The following is a 20,386-nucleotide window of genomic DNA, read 5'->3' as shown; positions in this document are numbered from 1 at the left end:
GCCTTCTGTATTTCAGGATGGTATTTTGAACCCTCATGCTGCCTCCTGTACCTGTGCTGCCTGTTGTGACGACATGACTCTAGTAAGTCATTAGGTGTTCTGTGCCTCCTGCTTGCAGAGGCTCTGTCCCTTCTTGTCTTGGGTTCTCTTGTCTCTGAAGGCTTCTGTCTTCACTGGGTGGCTGCAGGGAAGTCCAGGATGCTGAAATGGGAACACTACCTGCAGCCAAGTGAGCCCAAAGCAGTGCCTCCTTTTTGTTTGTTTGTTTTGTTTTGTTTTGTGTTTTGAGACAGGGTCTCTCTGTGTTAGCCTTGGCTGTCCTGAAGTAACTTTGTAGACCAGGCTGGCCTCGAACTCACAGCGATCCACTTGCCTCTGCCTCCGAGTGCTGGGATTAAAGGCATGCGCCACCCTGCCCGGTGCAATGCCTCCTTTTAAAGTGGTTACAGTCAACGTGCATGTGCCACCTCTTGCTCTATGCTTTCAGCATTGTGTCATAATTATTTTACTGGCCGGGCCTGGTAGGATAAACTTCTCATTCCAGCTACTGGGGAGGCCGAAGCAAGAAGATTGTTAGTTCAAGACCCGACTGGCCCGGCGTGGTGGCGCACATCTTTAATCCCGGTACTTGGGAGGCAGAGGCAGGTGGATCTCTGTGGGTTCAAGGCCAGGTTGGTTTACAGAGTGAGTCCAAGACAGCCAAGGCTACACAAGGAAACTCTGTCTCAAAAAAACAAAAACAAAAAAAGACCTGACTAGTTTACAGAGTGAGTACAAAGCCAGCCTGGACAATCTAGTGAAACTAGATTTTTTGTTTTTGTTTTGGTTTTTTTTTTGGTTTTTCAAGACAGGGTCTCTCTCTGTGTTAGCCTTGGCTGCCTTGGACTCACTTTGTAGACCAGGCTGGCCTCGAACTCACAGCAATCCACCTGCCTCTGCCTCCCGAGTGCTAGGATTAAAGGCGTGCGCCACCACGCCCAGCCTTTGTTTTTGTTTTTTCGAGACAGGGTTTCTCTATGTTATCTTGGCCGCCCTGGACTTGCTTTGTAGACCAGGCTGGCCTCAAACTCACAGTGATCTTCCTGCCTCTACCTCCCAGTGCTGGGATTAAAGGCATGCACCACCACACCCAGCTCACAAAACTCTTTAAAAGAAATGCTGGGCAGTGGTGGCCCATGCCTTTAGTCCCAGCATTCAGGAGGCAAAGGCAGAGGCAGGTGGATCTCTGTGAATTTAAGACCAGCCCAGTTCACAGAGCGAGTTCCAAGATAGCCAGGGCTATTAGAAACCCTGTCTGGAAAAACAAAAACAAAAATAAAAGGAAAAACAAAAAAAGAAAGAAGGAAAGTAAAAGAGGGTGGATTCCTTCCCAGAGTTCCTCTCTCTGCCCAGATGTTTCACCTATCCTCTCCTGCCTCATCCATTGGCCATTCAGCCCTTTATTAAACCAATCAGAATGTGCTGGAGGGAGTGTGTACAAACTGAGACGCAGCCAAAGAATAATAATACAGAAGTCCAGCTTGCATTTAGCTCTCTGCTGATACAGAAATCAGCATTTGAATGTACACAGACTATCTTTACACAGTGCACAAGAAGATCACCTCAACAGTGGAGACATAGCTCAGTGGTTAGAGCACTTACCTGGCAAGTGAGGGGCCCTAGATTCAGGCCCCAACACCAGGAAATAAAAACTCCTCCCTACCTTATCATGGGTAGATCTTTTAATGTCCTTGATATTTCATTCTAAATTCTAATATGAACCATACTACTTTTGTGCCCACTTCTCTTAGTATTACAAATTATTTTTAGGGGCTGGAGAGATGGCTCAGAAGTTAAGAGCACCATCTGGTCTGCCAAAGGTCCTGAGTTCAATTCCCAGCAACCGCATGGTGGCTCAAAACCATCTATAATGAGACCTGGTGCCCGCTTTTGGCCTCCAGGTATACAAGCAGGCAGTACATTGTATAAGTAATAAAAAAATCTTTTTTAAAAATTATTTTTAGCCTGGTGTGGTGCCGTATTCCTTTAATCCCAGCACTCGAGAGGCAGAGGCAGGTGGATTGCTGTGAGTTCGAGGCCAACCTGGTCTACAGAGTGAGTCCAGGACAGCCAAGGCTACACAGAGAAACCATGTCTCAAAAAATAAAAAAAAAATTTTTTTTCAATGTCTTAAACATAATGTAGAAGCTGCCTGATTATGATTTCCTTGCTTTAGCTTAATTACTAATCTGGTAAATTACTAGATGATAAAAATAAAAATTTAGGCCAGGCATGGTGGTATATGACTGGAATCCCAACACTTAGGAGAGATGGAGTGTCTTAGTTAGGGTTTTTACTTTTTATTTTTTTGGATTTTTGAGACAGGGTTTCTCTGCCTTGGCTGTCCTGGACTCACTGTGTAGACCAGGCTGCTTCGAACTCATAGCAATCCTCCTGCCTCTGCCTCCCAAGTGCTCTTGGTTTTAAATACCAAGTATATTTACATTTTTGGCTTGTTTGTTTTTGAGACAGACTCTTTGTATCCCTGCCTGTCCTAGAACTCAGTATGTAGACCAGGCTGGCCTTAAACTGAGATCTGCTGGCCTTTGCTTCCTAAATGTTGGGACTAAAGGGTTTACCATTACACCCAGCTTATTTAATTTTAGTATAATTCTACTATTTAAAATGTTTCATGAAAATAATATAATTTAAAGCATCATTAAAAGGGGGATGGCTGGAGAGATGGTTCAGAGGTTAAGAGTGCTGGCTGTTCAATTCCCAGCCACCACATCATAGCTCACAGCCAACCGTAATGAGATCTGGTGCCTTTTCTAGCCTGCAGGTGTACACGTAGGCAGAATACTGTATAAATAATAAATAAATAAAATCTAAAAAAACAAAAACCCGAAGGTAGTGGTGGCACATGCCTTTGATCTAGTACTCAGGAGGCAGAGGCAGGTGCATCTCTGTGAATTCGAGGCCAGCCTGGTCTACAGAGCAAGTTCCAGGACAGCCAAGGCTACACAGAGAAACTGTGTCTCAAAAAACAAAGCAAAACAAACAAACAAACAATCCTCCCCCCAAAATGAGACCCTGAGATGTGGCACAGAGCAGATGAGGAATTTAGTCTTTCAAGGGCTGAGAGACACCACAGAACCACTGACAGCTGCTGCAGAACATAAGTCCTTAGGTATGCATCCCATAAAATATGGTGGGTGCTCTGTGGTGAAAGCTGGAAAGTGCTGATAAAAGGAGTCAGTGGAAACGTAGACACTTCAAGGTACACTGCCTCTATGGATCGAAGATGCAGCATAGTTGGGGAGCTAAGTTCCCAAACTGACAGGTCCACAGGGGTCAGCATCTTTCCAGGGTTCCCTAGGCACAGAGAGAATAAGTCTAAAGTTTATACGAAAGGGGAAAAAATACCAAAGCAGTTTTGAAAAAGTCTCAAAGCCAGATGAGATGTCACGTGCCTGCAATCCCAGTACTCGGGAGGCAGAGGCAGGTGGATTTCTGTGGATTTAGAGGCCAGGCCAGTCTGTGTAGTGAGTTCCAGGCCAGGCAGAGCTACATAAGGAGACCCTATCTCAGAAGAAGTCTGAGATTGCCAAGCTGGCACTGTGTATTGCTGTGGTAATCAGTCCAGTGTGTCAGCAAGGAGGATGGGGGCTTCTTGAGACCTGAGCAGAGTCCAGCTGCCAACCCCGAGTGTCCAACATGTGTTGCTGAACCATTGGATGGATGTTCCTGGGCAAGGAATGAACTCTGACCCAAACTACACTGTTGATAAAAGTGAATTCAAATTATACCAAAGATCTAAGCATGAGAGGAAAAGAAGGAAACACGTGTTGCAGTCTTGGTGACATAGGACTAGCCCTGGAGTTTCCACATCATGGAACCAATGACACAGTCTTTAAATACCACTTAGCGGACTGGACTCTGTCAGATTTTAAGATTTGGCTGCTCCTGGGGCAGTGTTCTCAACCTGTAAGTCACGTTCCCTTTGGGGGTTGATCCACCAACGCTTTCACAGGGGTGGCATATGAGATGTCCTGCATATCATACACTTAACATTACAACTCATAACAGTAAAGCCGGGCGTGGTGGCGCACGCCTATAATCCCAGCACTCGGGAGGCAGAGGCAGGCGGATCGCTGTGAGTTCGAGGCCAGCCTGGTCTACAAAGTGAGTCCAGGACAGCCAAGACTACACAGAGAAACCCTGTCTCGAAAAACAAAACAAAACAAAACAAACAAACAACTCATAACAGTAGCAAAATCACAGATATGAAGTAGCAACGGGATAATTTTATGGCTGAGGGGGTGTGAGGTATTCCGTTAGTCTATGCCTCCAAAGATGTCAGTGGTGAAAACTGTGGAAGACAACTATTTGAGGTCTCTGGAGATTGTCCCCAGGGACCCCACAGATCACTGACCATCCAAGAAGTGTACCAGGTCCAAAGCAAAGAGGTGAGCCAGGTCCCCTCCTCCAGCTCAGGCTGAAAGAGGCTCCTGTCCAGGTTGGTGCTTCTGCCTCAGCTTTCCCGCAAGGGATGGGCCTCCTCACAGTAGGGATGGGACATAGCCTTGCTCACCTAGCAGCTCTGAGTTACAGTGACGTCTCAACAAGTGCCAAGCTAAGACCCCTTACCTCAGCCCCTCTATCAGGCTGCCTGGGCCTATTGCTTGGTATCTTCAGCTGAGAATGTCCCTAGGGCTAGTTTCCAAAATGTGATGGGTCCCACCTTAATCCCTGTCCACACGGCAGGGCTGCTATGACCCCTCTAATGAACTGACCGTGTTAGAGACTGTAGGGATGTCCAGAGCCAAGAAAATTTTGAGAACAGTGGGAAGACTAGTAGCTGCATCAGAGCAAGATGCTGCCTTGCATCAGATAGAAAGAATCAAGAGAAGCAGCAGGTGCCATGTCTGCCTTTGAAGAGCAATAGACTGTTAACTTGCTAAAACAATGGCAATTTACATGCCTGGAATCTGTCAGGAACTCTGGAGGCCCGCCGTAGTTCTACCAGGAGCCACCTGCTTGGTAGGGAAGCCAAGGACAGAACCAGCCAGCCGGAGGCCTACTTTTACCTGAGGCAACTGCACACCCAAGCTGAACTCTCAGAGGCCATTACACCCTGCAGCCAACAATATGGGCTCCAGCAAACAGGAGAGCAAAAAGCCAGAGATGGGGATGTCAATACCCACTCCTGCCACAGTGTGTCACCTGTAAGGTCTGGTTCTCAAACTAAGACACAGAGATGAGCAAGAAGCATAAACCACACAGCACAACAGCAGACAGCAGGAGAGGTGTGGGTGCAGATGCCAAAGAGCCACGTAAAGGAGGAGGGAAGGGCCGGGGGGATAGCTCAGTTGGGAGAACGTTTGCCCAGCACGCACAAAGTCATGGGTTCAATCCCTGTATGTACCACAGAAATTACATCTGCACTCTCAACATTCACTGGGTGGAGGCATGTGGGGGGTGTTTTTGTTAACAAACCTTAGAAGAGGGAATCTCATTGAGGTTACCAGATTATCTTGTGGGCATGTCTGGGGGGAATTTTCTTGCTTATTTTCAGGACAGAGTCTTACTGTGTAGATGGCCTTGAACTCACTGAGGTCCATCTGTCTCTGCCTCCCACGTGCTGGGATTGAAGGCATGCACCACTGTGCTTGGTCTCTGAGCTTTTTAGTTTTGAGGCTGGGGCTCTCACTGTAACCCAGGTTGGACTTGAGCTCAACAGCAGCCATCTTGCATCTCTGCCTGTACCTTGCATCAACGGACCTCTGGGTAACTGTCCTGCCCTTGCTGCTGCAGCTCTGGGTGACTGTCCTGTCCTTGCTGCTACGGCTCTTTATTTCGGGCTGTGGTTTTCCTTGTTCTCTTTTCCTTGGCCCCACTTCCTTTCTTCTAAGAATCTAAAGCTCCAGATGTTAAGGATGTGCTCTTTCTGGTAGCTGTGCTGTCCATATGTGTATTATGAAAATGCCTTAACTGCCGTTTGTTGAGGGCTCCTGTGGGCTTCTGTTCTCTGCAGTACTAACAGTCTCTCTGATTGATAAGGAGTGGGAAACAGGCACGGTTCTTCAAATGTTGCTCTTTTTCAGCTTTTCCTTTCTCCCCCAGAGTGGCCCTGTCAGGCTCTTCGTCCCTTACAAAAGGCGCAAGAAAGAGAATGAGCTGCCCACGACTCCAGTTAAGAAGGATTCCCCCAAGAACATCACGCTGCTCCCCGCCACAGCAGCCACCACCTGTGAGTGCTAGCTGCAGGGCTGCTGTGCTCCTGTCCTACCGTAGCCCAGCGGAGGGCCTCTCATTGCTGAGACAGTGTGACAGTGAAAATTTTTCTAGCCAGGCGTGGTAGCGCACGCCTTTAATCCCAGCACTCAGAGAGGCAGAGGCAGGCGGATCGCTGTGAATTCCAGACCAGCCTGGTCTACAAAGCGAGTTCAGGACAGCCAAACCATACCCAGCCCAAACTACAAAGTATTTTAAGGTTCTTTTAGTTTTTGCTTTTTGTTTTTAAATATATATACTTTATTTTATGCTTAGATGTGGGAATGTCAGATCCCTTGGTACTGGAATTACAGACAGTTGTGAGCTGCCATGTGGGTGCTGGGAATTGAACCAGGGTCCTTTGAAAGAGCAGACGGTGCTCTTAACCACTGAGCCATCTCTCCAGCCCAGGTCTTTTAGGTTTTATTTTCTGGCTGGCGTATACAGTTCCCTAGCCCTATAGTAAGACTCAGTTGTGTGGATAGAGGCTTCAGTCCTGCCCTGCCCAGCTCTCTTCACCAGGAGCCAAGGTTATTATTGGCTTCCTGATACCATACCATGCATCTGGTATGCCACTGTCCTCTTTGGCCCAGTTCCTGGGATCTCTCTGCAGTCTGCACCTTTGCAAAGAACAGTGCATGCTTCAGGTCCAGTGTCTGGCCTGGCCATGCATAAAGTGCTTTTTTGCCCTTCCAGTCACTGTGACACCCTCAGGACAGATCACTACCTCCGGAGCACTAACCTTTGACCGAGCATCCACTGTAGAGGCCACTGCTGTCATCTCTGAGAGCCCGGCCCAAGGCGATGTCTTTGCAGGAGCCACGGGTAAGTTGTCTCAGCATCTGCTTGATATGTCCCCAACCCTTACGGCAGGCTCTGTTGGACTCCTCAGCAGGGGCCCTGAGCAGGGGCCAGATCTTGGTAGGAGCCTGGTGGGTAATGGAGCCACTGTGACCAAGGCCCAGAGCTGGGGATAGGTAGCATTAGCTGATGTTGCTTTGGGCTGACTCCAGCCACTAGAAATAATCCCAGTCATGTGTAGCTTTAATATTTAGCAAAGCACATGGTATTATCTTGTGTGTTTGTTTGTTTTTGAGACAGGGTGGTATTATCTTGTGTGTTTGTTGTTTGTTTGTGAGACAGGGTGATATTATCTTGTGTTTTGTTTGTTTGTTTGTTGTTTGCTTGTTTGTTTGTGACACAGGGTGGTATTATCTTTCGTAATACATTTTACTTCATCAACCACTCAAATCCCACTGTGTCATCAACTCACAGTGCACACTCAGGTCATGCAGTGTCAACCCAGGCCCGGTATGCAGCGGTAGGCACTTGGGATTGAACCTGCTGTGCTGAGGCTGTCTGCCTCTCTCTCACAGTGCAAGAGGCAGGTGTGCAGCCCCCCTGCAGGGTTGGCCACCCTGAACCCCACTACCCTGGCTATCAGGACAGCTGCCAGATTGCCCCATTTCCAGAAGCTGCATTGCCAACATCACATCCCAAAATCGGTGAGTAGAAAAGAATTTATGTGCATGCTAGCTGTTGTCCTCAGAATTGTGGTTTTGCTTGATTTTTATTCTTTGACGTGCTGGGCGTGGAAGCCAGGATGTCAGACATGCTAGGCATGTGCTGTAGCTCTGACTCATGTCCCAGCCTCAGAATTCCTTCTTGTGAGTGAAATAAGGATTGTGCTTATGTGTTTGTTTTTTCTCTTGAAGTGCTGGGTTAGGGCTGACAAGGTCCAGCCTTCTGCCTGTACTTGTAAATAAAGTTTTATTAGACACAACCTGTTGTTCACTCTTGTGTAAGGCTTCTTTTGTTTATATCAGGCTGTTCCCATAGAGACTAAGATCACCTAATGTTGGTATTGTCAGGTCCACCCCAGCAGAAATGTGTGTGTAGACTGACTGGTTTCTTGCCTTTATGAGCCATGACATTGGATCAAACTGTGTCTGATGTGAGGAGCGGTGCCAGTATCTGTGTCCCAGTAGCCGAGAGCTAGAGCACCCTCTCCAGCTCTTGACTTTGGATTTTCAGGTAACCTTGGCTGTCCTGGACTCAGTTTGTAAACCAGGGTGGCCTCGAACTCACGAAGATCCACCTGCCTCTGCCTCCCGAGTGCTGGGGTTAAAGGCTTGCACCACCACCACCCGGCTGACATTTGTTTTTTTATACTTGTGTTCTTCAGCATTGAGAAACTTGTATACAAGAGCTAAAAAGTAAAACAACTAAAATTCCTTCTCCTCAGTTGCTTTCTAATCTTCCTTTTGTCTCTCTGAGCTCTCCCTTCCACCCGTAAGGCTCACAGAGACCCCACTTCTTCCAATCCATCTCAGCCTTCTCCCCTTGGCTCTGGTTCAGGCTGGGCCTCATCTGGCCTGGGTGGACTGTGTTCTTTACTGCTCTTCTTGGCACTCAGCTTGCAGGATACCACCGATATTTTAATAACATTAAAAGTTTTTTTGAGAGGCAAGTGGATCATTGTGAGTTCAAGGCCAGCCTGGTCTACAAAAATGAGTCCAGGACAGCCAAGATAACAGAGAGAAACCTTGTCTCAAAAAAAAAAAAAAGCCAGGCGTGGTGGCTCACACCTTTAATCCCAGCACTCAGGGAGGCAGAGGCAGGCGGATCACTATGAGCTCAAGCCAGCCTGGTCTACAAAGTAAGTTCAGGATAGCCAAAGCTATGCAGAGAAACCCTGTCTTAAACTCTAGACCCCCCACCCACGGAAAAGAAAAAGTCATACATATACAATACAAAGAACTTTCCCTCCATAAAGTATTCAAGAGTAGTTACAGACGTCACCTAACATGCTTCAGTGTTTTTTGCTTTTGTTTCCTACAAAAAAAAAAAAAAAATGGTTTGAAACTCAGGAACTAAGTAAGCAATTTCTGTTCACCCATGAGGCCATGACTGGTGGTCCCCAGTGGCAGAGTTAGTCCTTGCTTCTTTCCCCTCCCTTCTTGGAGGTCTCGAGCAGCTGTCGTGTAGTATGCCCACTACCCTGGTACTGTGAGCTTGGCTCCCGTGCCATGGCTTGTGTCTTTATCAGTGATGGTGCAGACCTGTGACAGGGGCTGCTTGGGACCCTGAGCCCTATCTCTGTCTGCCAAGGGTAACCCTGACACCTGTGGGATGCTGTTTCATTGCACGAAGCCTCTTTCCAATTACCACTATGAACAGTTCCAGGCTTCTGTGTCATAGGCTATTGGGTGTTTCTATTCTCCGTCTTCCCAGAAGACCAAAGTAGAGAGTGCTTTGAACCCATATAAGTGCGCCTCTATTCTAGACCCACCTGCAGGGGGAGTCTGAAGTCACAGTGTGTTCTGATCCCCTCTGTCCCTCTTGGTGACAACATGACACCCACTGTCCTGAGTAACTTATAAGTTACTAAGTGACCTTATGACTGCAGACCCCCGAAGACTTTCCAGATAAGCCTTGGTTTTCCTGTGTGTGGTGCTGGCTGAGTCTCTCCATCCCCTGCCCTTGGTGTGCGTGTCCTGTGACTGTCTCCTTCCATGTCATGGCTACCCCTTCCCTGGCTGAGAGCCTTGCTTGCCATTCCTCTCTCCCTTGTCCTCTGGGAGCTTCTGCTCTCGCCTCATGTTGGAAGCGAAGCAACCAGCTAGAATGTGAACAAGGAGCCAGAACATTGCCATCCGCAGTCCTCCTCACCCAAGGCCGGGAGGAAACTTGGAAGTCACTAACCTCTTGTTTACCCCACATTCTGCATTCTAGTCCTGACACCCCTGCCCGCCTTGGCTGTGCCCCCCTCCACCCCCACCAAAGCCGTCTCTCCCACCGTGCTCAGTGGGCTGGAGATGTCAGAACAGCGCAACTGGCTGTACCTGGAAGAGATGGTCAACTCCTTGCTCAGCACAGCCCAGCAGCTGAAGACGCTGTTTGAACAAGCCAAGCAGGCGAGCTCTTGCAGGGAGGCTGCTGTGACCCAGGCGAGAATGCAGGTGGATGCAGACAGGAAAGAGGTAATGTGAGCTCAGACTTGGAGCTGTGCCCATCCTCCCGGGGCCTGGGATAGCATGTGATTCCTGTGCTGGCCCGAGGAGATCACCACGCCTAGGAAGGGAGACTTGGAAAATAATACAGATGAGGGCGGCAGACACCGATGTACAGTCTATGCACGCTTGGCTTCAGCAGGGAGGACCTTTTTATATACATCAACCGTTGTTTTTGGATGCATGGTCACCACAGATGTGTCTACATTCAGGCTATCTTTATGTAGTGAAATGTTTCTCATATTTTTAACTTTGGAAAAGTGATATTTGGTTTGGGTCTGATGCATTAACACACTGTTTTCCATCTACTGTCACAGTGCCCTGCTGTGGGCCATGGAGGGTGCTGTGACCTTGTGGCCACCATGTTTTCCTATAGCTTCTCTACCACTAGGGCCCAAAGACAAACGACTAGTAACATTTTCTGTGTGCTTTGAACTTTTTTTTTTTTTTTTTTTAAACAAAGCAAAATTTAGCCACAGTAAAATGCCTATATCCTATTACAGGGTCCATGATCTTTTTGTTTGTTTGTTTTGTTTTGTTTTTCAAGTCAGGGTTTCTCTGTGCAGCCCTGGCTGTTCTGGACTCGCTTTGTAGACCAGGCTGGCCTCGAACTCACAGTGATCCACCTGCCTCTGCCTCCCAAGTGCTGGGATGAAAGCGTGCGCCATCACACCCCACTAGGGTCCATGATCTTTGGCAAATGTATCACCAGCCACACTGAGGGTGACCACCCCAGTGGCTACCAGTGCCATCCCCTAGAGTTCCTACCACTAGACCCGTCCTGATTTCTGTTGTCAACGGTCAGTGCTGACCTGTGGAGCTTCATGCCAGTGCAGAGGCTTAGCAGTATGTCCCATTTTTGTCTCAATTCTTTTATTCAACAGAACACTGTGGGCTTTTGTTTTGTTTTGGTTTTGGTTTTTCGAGACAGGGTTTCTCTGTGTAACAGCTCTGGCTGTCCTGGAACTCGCTCTGTAGTCCAGAGCGGCCTTGAACTCACGGAGATCCACCTGCCTCTGCCTCCCAAGTGCTGGGATTAAAGGCATGCGCCACCACCGCCCAGCCCACTTGTGGGTTTTGGGCTTCGTTTTCCTCTGGTTATTCCAGCAGCAACTGTGGGAAAGGCTGTCCTTTTCCACTCAGAGATCCGCTGGAAGCCAGCTGATGGACTGATGCAGACCTGCTTTTATACTTACTCTAGATCTCCTAGAAGTGTGTGCGATTCTCAGATGGCTGAGGGCTTTCTGTTTCTATGGCAGTTGGCTTCCTTCCAGTGTGGCTTGGAAAAATATTCTCTGTGCTTGTTTAGTTTAGTTTCTGTGGATTTTTGTTTGTTTGTTTTGTTTTTGAGACCGAATGTCTCTGTATAGCCCTGGCTAGTGGAACTCACAGAGATCCACCTGCCTCTGCCTCCTGGGTACTGAGTGCTGAGCTTAAAGGTGTGCACCACCACACCCACCTTGGTGTTTTGAGACTGGGCCTCCTGTAGCCCAGGCTAGCCTTGGATTTGCTATGTAAATGAGGAGTCCTCCTCATTAAACTTGGAGTCCTCCTTCCATAATCCCCAAGTCCAGGAATTATAGGCATAATCCACCATGCCCCGGGTTTTGTTTTGTTTTGTTTTTTGAGGCAGAATCTTCCCACTTAGCTCAGACTGGCTATCTCATGATCCTCCTGCCGCAGTCTCCGCGGTGTTGGTTTTGAGGACTGTGTCATCTTATCCTGTTCGTGTTTACTAGGATTCATTTTGTCCTGCAGTGTGGGCTGTGTTTCGATGAGCACTGCTGTGTACTTGGTAAGGGCACACTTTATTCTGTGGTCTCACCAGGGCACAGTAAGTTGACACTATTTATGTCTCCAGGCTTCCCTTCAGCCTGAAGAGCTCCATGGCTACTGTACACATTTGGTGAGCAGTTAAATACCTACATGCAATTCAAACACTCGTAACACATAGAATTTTCAAAATAAAGCTAGGCGTGATGGTGCACGCCTTTGAGCCCAAGACTTAGGAGGCAGAGGCAAGTGGCTCTCTGTGAGTTCAAGGCCAGCCAGGTCTATAAATTGAGTCCAGAACAGCTAGTGCTCTGTTACACAGAGAAACCCTGTCTCAAAAAACTGGAAAAAAGAAAGAAGAAGAAAAGAAAAGAAAAGAAAAGAAAGAAAGAGAAAAAAATATATATATATTAACAATCCAGGTATAGTGACACACACCTTTATTTCCAGCACTTAGGAGGCAGAGGCAGGTGGAGCTCTGTGAATCCAGTCTGCTTTACATAGTGAGTTCCACGACAGCCAGAGCTGCATAGTGAGACCCTGTCTTGAAAAAACAAACAAACAATAAATAAATATTAACAAGAAGAACCTACTAACCATCAGTTGGCCAAGGTGGCTGGACTTATGTTGAACCTGGTAACACTAGGAACAGGCCTTGACTGCTGGTGACACTAGGAGCAGGCCTTGACTGCTGGTGACACTAAGAGCAGGCTTTGACTGCTGGTGACATTAAGAGCAGGCCTTGACTGCTGGTGACACTAAGAGCAGGCCTTGACTGCTGGTGACACTAAGAGCAGGCCTTGACTGCTGGTGACACTAAGAGCAGGCCTTGACTGCTGGTGACAGTAGGAATAGGCCTTGACTGCTGGCGTGTGGCCAGAGTTGCATGTCACCATATGGCTCCTGGGTACACAGCCCAGCGTACCTGCTGATGGCCTTGATAAATGTGCTGGCCACAGCAGCTGGTCCCTGAGCTCTTGTACATGGTGGCTTCTGAGCTAGAACTTTGAGGACTGATCCGATCAGCAACTCAGTAGACAAGGACTCAAGACCCTATAGGAAGGCCCTACACATGGGTCCCTGAATGTTCAGGGTGGGAGGGGAGGGGCTGGGGGGCCCTTCTTTTTACCTTTAGCATGTGTGGATTTTCTTGAGATTAGCTGAAACACTAACACCCAAACACACCAACTGGCATTAAAGTGAGTTTGCATTCCCTGAGCCTGTACTCTCCGTGCTATGAAAGTTTGATTTGCAAGGAATCCTGCTTGATCACAGGGTAGGAAGTGGAGGTCCAGAAGGCAAACGGTGCTTGTGTGGGAGTGGAAGCATCATGTTGGGACCCTTTCCACTCGGGGTATATGGATTAGGGCAAGCTGAGACACCTCACTGAGGGGCTTTTAGGAGATGTGCAGAAATTAACACAGCTGGAGGAGTCCTGAGTCTGCCAGCTTTCACATTTTACTTGGAATTTTAAAAGAGATCAATTTTAGCATAGCTGAGCCAAGTCATTACAGGATTTTGTGTGCATGTATGCCAGTTTTAACAATGAGGCGTGTGTGTGTGTGTGTGTGTGTGTGTGTGTGTGTGTGTGTGTGTGTGTAGGTCAAATGTGTGGGTACGTGAGTGGCTCATCTGCTCAGACTCTGACAAGGAAGGGCTGTGCTTGCTTTATACAGACCGAGCTGAATATCCCCTTGACTAAGACAGTCCCAGAGCAGGAGCATGGCCCTCGACTGTGGGTTTCTTGGCTGCTGACCAAAGATGCCACTGCTCATCCCTGAGTCCCCAAGAAGCTCCTCGAGGAGACCTGTCTATACAACAGTGGGACAAGCTGGAAATGCTGGCCTCATAGCCTCAGGAAGGAGCTGTCCCCACGCACTGGATAGTGGGACGATTAGTTCAGAGGAACTAATTAATTCACAGGCATACACTTGTTCAAGGAATAGAAAGGCACAGATAAAAGGCTGGGGTTGGTGGTGATGCACACCGTTAAATCCAACAGGGAACGAGCTCAAGGCAAGCCTGGGCTGTATAGCAAGTTCAGGTCAGACAAGCTACCGTAGTAGAGTCCCTGGCTTTCTCCCACATAGCCAGCTTAGCCAGCTATGGCCCTTTCGACTTGATGTCCTGCAGGCATCTGAGGAGAGAAATCCATGGTGGTTTCACTTGCGCTGCCTCCAGTTAGATGCTGTTAACTCAGCCCCTTGGTCTGTGCCTGCTGGCAGTCCTGCTTTCTGATGAGTCTTATGGATTTGAGGCTTTCCGCTTGTCTCAGCTGCTTTGTCTGGGAAACAGTCACACCCGTTCTGTGCTTCTCTTGTTGATCCCCAGCTCCTTGGCATGCTTTCTTAGGGGTGCGGAGGGAGGATGCCCAAGACTCCCTTTTCATGGCCAGCACCTGAAGTGGCCAACCATTGTAGGAACAACCCTAGGCTTCCGGCTGCTGGCCCATTCATCCATCCCTCCATCTATCAGAGCCTCTAGCCTGCCCCACGTGGTGTAAGTAGGTTGGTTTTCTGTTTCATTCAGCACACAGCTGGCCTCCTTTCTTTTTTTTAACAGCTTAGGGTTTTAAAAGAATGGTTTGTTTATTTTTTTTTTATGTACATTGGTGTTCTGCCTACATGTATGTCTGTGTGAGGTTGTCAGATCCCCTAGAACTGGAATTACAGATAGCTGTGAGCTGCCATGTGGGTGCTGGGAATTGAACCCCAAGCTGTCCTACTTTGAATACGCAGGCTTCAGGTGTGTGTGTGTAGGCCAGGCTCTGGCAGTTTCTTCCAATGCCCAGGACTGCTTCCCTCTAGTCCTCTGTGTAACCTGTGGTGGCCAAGGCTGCAGAAGTGGAACCACTGCTTTACAGGGACAGGCCACGGTGCTGGAAAAGGAGCCTTTGCGATTCTGCCTGGCTGGGTCTGAAAGGACGAACGTTCTCTATCCCAGGCTGACCTCATACTGCACTTCTGAAGCAAGTGCTCAGGGACGGGTAGTAGCATCCCTTCCCTTCAGTGTCCTCTGAGGACAACTGAGGATGTTCCTCCTGAGAGCCACCATGCTCCCTGCAGCTTGAGAAGCAGGCATGCACGGCAGAGGGGTGTTATGTTCCCGACAGGTAGGCACTGAACCGATGCAGAGTTCCAAGACTCCAGACACTGAACACTCACCGTTGCCTCACCTGCAGTGCCTGCATTTGTGCAGCAGTGAAGATGTGTCCGTAAGTGTGGCTTGGACAGGGCACTATTCTGGACAATCAGCAGTGTTGCTGCTTTTTGGCCCAGGGAATGGACAGTCAGAGCAGTCCGTGATGCACGGTTGTCGCCGTTGGCTGTAGTCCATCTTGGCCTTCAGTCTCTACACACTTTCTTCTAGGCCTGGTGGCCATGAAGGCTGGTCCTCACTGCCATTCACGCTTGACTCTCGCTTGGTGACATTGGAGCTCTTATACAAGTGCACACGCCCTTTCTTTCCTGGTTACTATGTAGCCCAGGCTGGCCCAGAACTTCAAAGTCCTGCATCTGCCTCCCCAGCGCTGGGACTGTCTATATGTACCAAACTCAAGGCTCCTCATGATTTGTGGTTTTGGTTTTGATTTTTTGAGACAGGGTTTCTCTGTGTAGCCCTGGCTGTCTTGGAACTTGGTCTGTAGACCAGGCTGGCCTCAAACTCAGACTCTGCCTCCTGAGTGCTGGGATTAAAGGCATGCGCCACCACTGACTGCCTGGCTTCATATGCTTTCAGTGGACTAGAAAAAAATGGGGCTGTAGCAGCAGCTACATGTCTGTCTTCTACCCAGTTCACCCACAGCTTCATCAGCAAGCGCACACACACAGAAAGAACACACTTTTTGATACGCTGACGATGGATTGAGACCCAGCAGACATTCTATAAACTGCTAGTGAAAAGCCGGGCGGTGGCGCACGCCTATAATCCCAGGACTCCTGGAGGCAGAGGCAGGAGGATCTCTGTGAGTTTGAGGCTAGCCTGGTCTACGAAGCCAGTCCAGAATAGCCAAGGCTGGTACACAGAGAAACTCTGTCTCAGGAAAAATAAAAGAAGAAGGAGAAGAAGGGAAGCAGGATGGGCTGGAAGAGGGGCCTTACTTTGAGGGACCTTTGCCTTCCTTGCCACCGGGAGAGGAGTCCCTCAGAAACCTTACTGGGGTGCTGTGAACAAATGTATCTAAACAGAAGCAGGACTGGCCAAAGATCCGAAGGGCACAGGAAATTCTCACAGCCTCATTGTACTGGAGAGGCGTGGCTTCACTTTTTCTAGGCCACCGCCTGGCACAGGACTCAGTTTTAAGATCTTGGGGTCAGGATATGAGAAACAAAGCTCCTTACTTCATACTAAGATACAGGAAACTTGCTGGGTCTGGTGGCGCACACCTTTACTCCCAGCACTCGGGAGGCAGAAGCAGGTGGATCACTGTGAGTTCAAAGGCCAGCCTGGTGTACAAAGTGAGTCCAGGAAAGCCAAGGCTACACAGAGAAACCTTGTCTCAAAAAAAGACGGAGGGCGGGGGGGTGGGGGGGAGATACAGGAGACTCGGAGTAGCAGAGCTAAACAGTTTGTTTTTTGCTCTTGCAAAGGCAAAAATGGCTGGCTTGCAGATTCGGTGCAAAACGCTGTTTGTTTGAGTCCCTGGCTGCATCTCTCTGCTCCCTGAACTTCTCACTGCCTGGGTCCCTCAAGGAGGTGCATTCTAGTGTCTGATGTTGTCACATTCCTGAATTTTCCCGCCCTGTTGGCTCAGGGTACAGAGCTTTATCTGACTGTTCTGGGGCTCAGGATTCCTTCTCTTGATCCGTGGCCTCAGTCCAAAGCACAATCCCGTAACTTTTCAACCCTGGCATGAACTGGTCACGCCTCGATAACAGCTGCCAGCCAGGGACGATGGGGGTGGGGGAGGGGGCTGGCGCCTCCTGCTTCTGTCGTTCTCTGGGGAGCTCTAAGGGCATCTCACACTGGAAACAGATGGAGAGGTGAAGAGCACCTTACAAGAAAACCATCAAGGCTGGAGGATCTGGACCCAAGGCAGCCTGCACAAACTACTGTACCAACCAAGGGCAATGCATGCAGTAAACCTAGACCCCTATCAGATCTAGCCAATGGACAGCGCATTCTCCACAGCTGTGTGGAGAGCAGGGACTGCCTCGGACATGAACTCTGGTGCCCCCTATTTGACCACTTCCCCTTGGTGGAGAGACCTGGTGGCACTCCGAGGAAGGGAAAGCAGGCTACCAAGAAGAGACCTGACAGGCTATGATCATATGATAGGGAGGAAGTCCCCTTCTGTCACAGGCCTACGGAAGGAGAATAGGGTGAAAGAGGGAGGGAGAGGGGAACGGGAAGATACAAGTGAGGGGATAGCAATCAGGATGTAATCTGAACAAATTATTTAAATTAAAAAAAAAAGGTGAAGAGGGCCAGTTCAATCTGTAAAGGCGCTTGCTGCCAAGCCAGGTGACCTGGATTCAATCCCTAGGACTCACATGGTGGAAGGGGAAAACCCGCTCCTCCATGTGTACCATATCATATGTGCTCAAACACGGAAGCATAAGTAAGTGTAATAAAAACTGAAAGCCTTCAGAGAAGTCAGGAGCAGAGTCGGGTGGATTTCTGAGTTCAAGATAGGCCTGGTCTCCAAAGTGAGTTCCATACTAGGGACAAGGCATGAACCAACCCCCAACATTAGCAAGTCCCAAGTTTGGTTTTTGTTTTTGGTTTTTTCCCTCTCTTTTCTTTCTTTTTTTGGGGCGGAGTTGGTTTGGGTTTTGTCTTATTGCTTTTTTTGTTTTTGTTTGTTTTTTTTCTCGGACAGGGTCTCTCTGTGCTAGGCTTGGCTGTGCTGGACTCACTTTGTAGTCCAGGCTGACCTTGAACTCACAACGATCTGCCTGCCTCTGCCTTCCGAGTGCTGGGATTAAAGGCTGTGCAACCATACCCGGCTCTTGTTTTTGTCTTTTCAAGACATAGTTTCTCTGTGTAGCTTTGGCTGTCCTGGTTTTGCTTTGTAGACCAGGCTAGCCTCGAACTCACAGAAATCCTCCTGTCTCTGCCTCTCCAAGTGCTGGGATTACAGGTGTGCACCACCGCTCCCAGCTGGCAGTTCCCAAGTTTAAATTAGGTTTAAAGGGCCTTTTCAGAACCAATGACAAATTGAGATTATTTCTTGTGGTTCAGGATTAGTGGGCGCTTTATAGGTGATCTTTTGATCATATTGTTTGGATCTTTTGTGAGAAATTGCTCAGTAACCTGTGATGTTCAATTTGTGTAACTTAGAAATGAGTGACACCTAGAACAGTGGCTGGCTGCTTGTTGGTCATATTCCTGCCACATTGTAAGTTGACACAGAAGCTGGCCTGAGTGCTGTGCCAATGGACGGTTCACTGACTCTTCCTCTGAGGCAGAGACCGAGGACTCCCTGCCTGTTGGCAGTTGTTATACGTGCTGCTGGGGCCATGGTGTTCTAGATGCCGCAGGCTCACATCTGGGCCTGCAGGCTGTCGTGTGGCCTCTTTACTAAAGGTCACTGTAGTGATCCTCTGCTGGGGCCCATTCATGGAAAGCCACTCACTGCCTCTTAGGCTTTCTGTAAGTTTCTAGGAAGCTCACAGGCTTTTTGAGGTCACTCTGGCAGCACAGGTAGGGGGTCACTGGTATACCTCTGCTGGCATGGTGGAAAATTGTTTCTGATAAAAAACAAGCTGGTCTTGGGGTCATCTGCCATTTTTTCAGAAAAGCTGCAGTACAGTATAAATTAGTACAGAGGGTCCATGAGCGTGTCAGTTGTAGCCCTCTTGTCCAGCCTCTAAACACAACTGCTAACTCCACAGGGAGTTTCAGTGTCACTGCTGGTTTTGTGCTCAGGGCTGTCTGGGGCACACATGCTACCCCAGCACAGTAAAGGGCAAGTATTTTCCCCAGCTACGGAGGCCTGGCTGGTCCCTTCTCTGCAGCCCTGAAGAGTCTGGGAGGTCATCTGTCGGATTTGGTCAGGCTGGCTTTTCCCACAGTGGAACGGACGGGAGGTTTCAGCAGGAGTCTCGCATCCTATCTTCCCGCATTTCTATATTCAGTGGCGGTCCTTGCAGACTGGACTAGGGCTGCCACTGTCTGCTTTCTCTTCCTCTACAGACCTGGTCACTTAACAGGTTCACCTAGGAGCTCTCCTGGACAGGAATCAGGAGTAACCCACCAGTTTGTCTCTCGCCCAACTGACCTGTCTGGTCACGTATTTCTAACAGGGTGAACACACTGATATTTTGAGATCTTTGGTTGTAGCCAGTGCTGTCTTCCTAGCTCCTGTGTATCTGGACCCCCCACCCTGCCTACCAACTCTGTCTACATGGTTATGGACCTTCCCCCCCCCCCCCCAGTGCTTAGTCATTTAAGGTGGGGGCAGACTCTGAAGCCTTGGCTCAGTGCTAGAGGCCAGGCAGCTAATTCAGTACCCCAGGGTCCATTTGCAGGTTGTGCTTTCTAAAGGAAATGAGGTAGTTGATGTTTCACAGGTGGGAGAATGGTGGTCACAGTGGCAGTCACAGGAGGAAGCTGAAATTCAGAACAAATACCTGCTGTTTCCAGCAAACCCGCAAAAACAGCGGCCGAACTGGACTGAGGAGTACTGTGAGGCCGCCGGTCACATTTGCGTAGCGTGTGTGCTGGTCACAGCAGGCTGCTGTTCCTCACCACCCACCACACTGGATCCCTTCAGCCTCTGTGACTCAGGACCCAGATGGGTGCTCTTCCAAAACTGTAGCTTAGTCTCAGGTTTTCTGGTTCCCGCCATCCTGGGGGAGGGGGGGTTGCTAATAGCAAGCTTACAGTTTTAGCCAGTTATTCCACAGAAGTAAGTTGATGAGAGGTTGTATTCAGCACCTTGGTTTATTAACCATCCCCACTGAGTGTAGCTTAAAGAAAAAGTACGCGAAACATTGGGCTGTTGGTGCTATTTCAGTGAAACCTCTGAACAGCAGTATGGAGGAAGCCTTGGCCTCTGCTGAGACACTAAGACCCAAACTCCATACCAGAACTGATAACACTGGAGGTGGCTCAGAGGTCCTGGTGTGTGCAGGCTGTTTCCGTGCATGTCTGTAGGCTGGCCCCTCAGGCACTCAGGAGGTGTGCCCAAGGGTTGAGAACTTTTCCCAAGTTGGGCTTTCTATACTCACGAGTCTCCTTGGAGTTTGGACACTGATAGTCTGTTAAACGGTACAGGGCAAACTCAGATAAAGGGAGGAGGGCAGTTCTGTACGGCTGAACAGCATCGGGGATGGACACATTCCATAAGCTGCACCTAGTGTTTCTTTAGTCTTGGGTAGCTGACATGGAGCCTACCACCT

The 20,386-nt window shown here is 48.9% G+C and overlaps 1 protein-coding gene across 3 annotated transcripts in view; it reads left to right on the top strand.

Annotated features, from left to right (window-relative positions):
* Deaf1 (DEAF1 transcription factor) overlaps nucleotides 1–20,386 on the top strand; it is a 33,627-nt gene that overhangs the window by 6,880 nt on the left and 6,361 nt on the right. For all 3 annotated transcript variants that reach the window (XM_051145635.1, XM_051145633.1, XM_051145636.1), the window contains exons 6-10: nucleotides 17–82; nucleotides 6,106–6,232; nucleotides 6,952–7,080; nucleotides 7,632–7,760; nucleotides 9,991–10,238. In XM_051145635.1, the coding sequence (XP_051001592.1) occupies nucleotides 17–82; nucleotides 6,106–6,232; nucleotides 6,952–7,080; nucleotides 7,632–7,760; nucleotides 9,991–10,238 (699 nt within the window). The remainder of the gene's footprint in view (nucleotides 1–16; nucleotides 83–6,105; nucleotides 6,233–6,951; nucleotides 7,081–7,631; nucleotides 7,761–9,990; nucleotides 10,239–20,386) is intronic.

The sequence above is a fragment of the Acomys russatus genome, chromosome 5, assembly GCF_903995435.1.
Source record: "Acomys russatus chromosome 5, mAcoRus1.1, whole genome shotgun sequence".
In the NCBI taxonomy this organism is placed as follows: Eukaryota; Metazoa; Chordata; class Mammalia; order Rodentia; family Muridae; genus Acomys; species Acomys russatus.
Note: the sequence above shows the minus strand (reverse complement) of the source record. Positions and strands in the feature narration are given on the sequence as shown.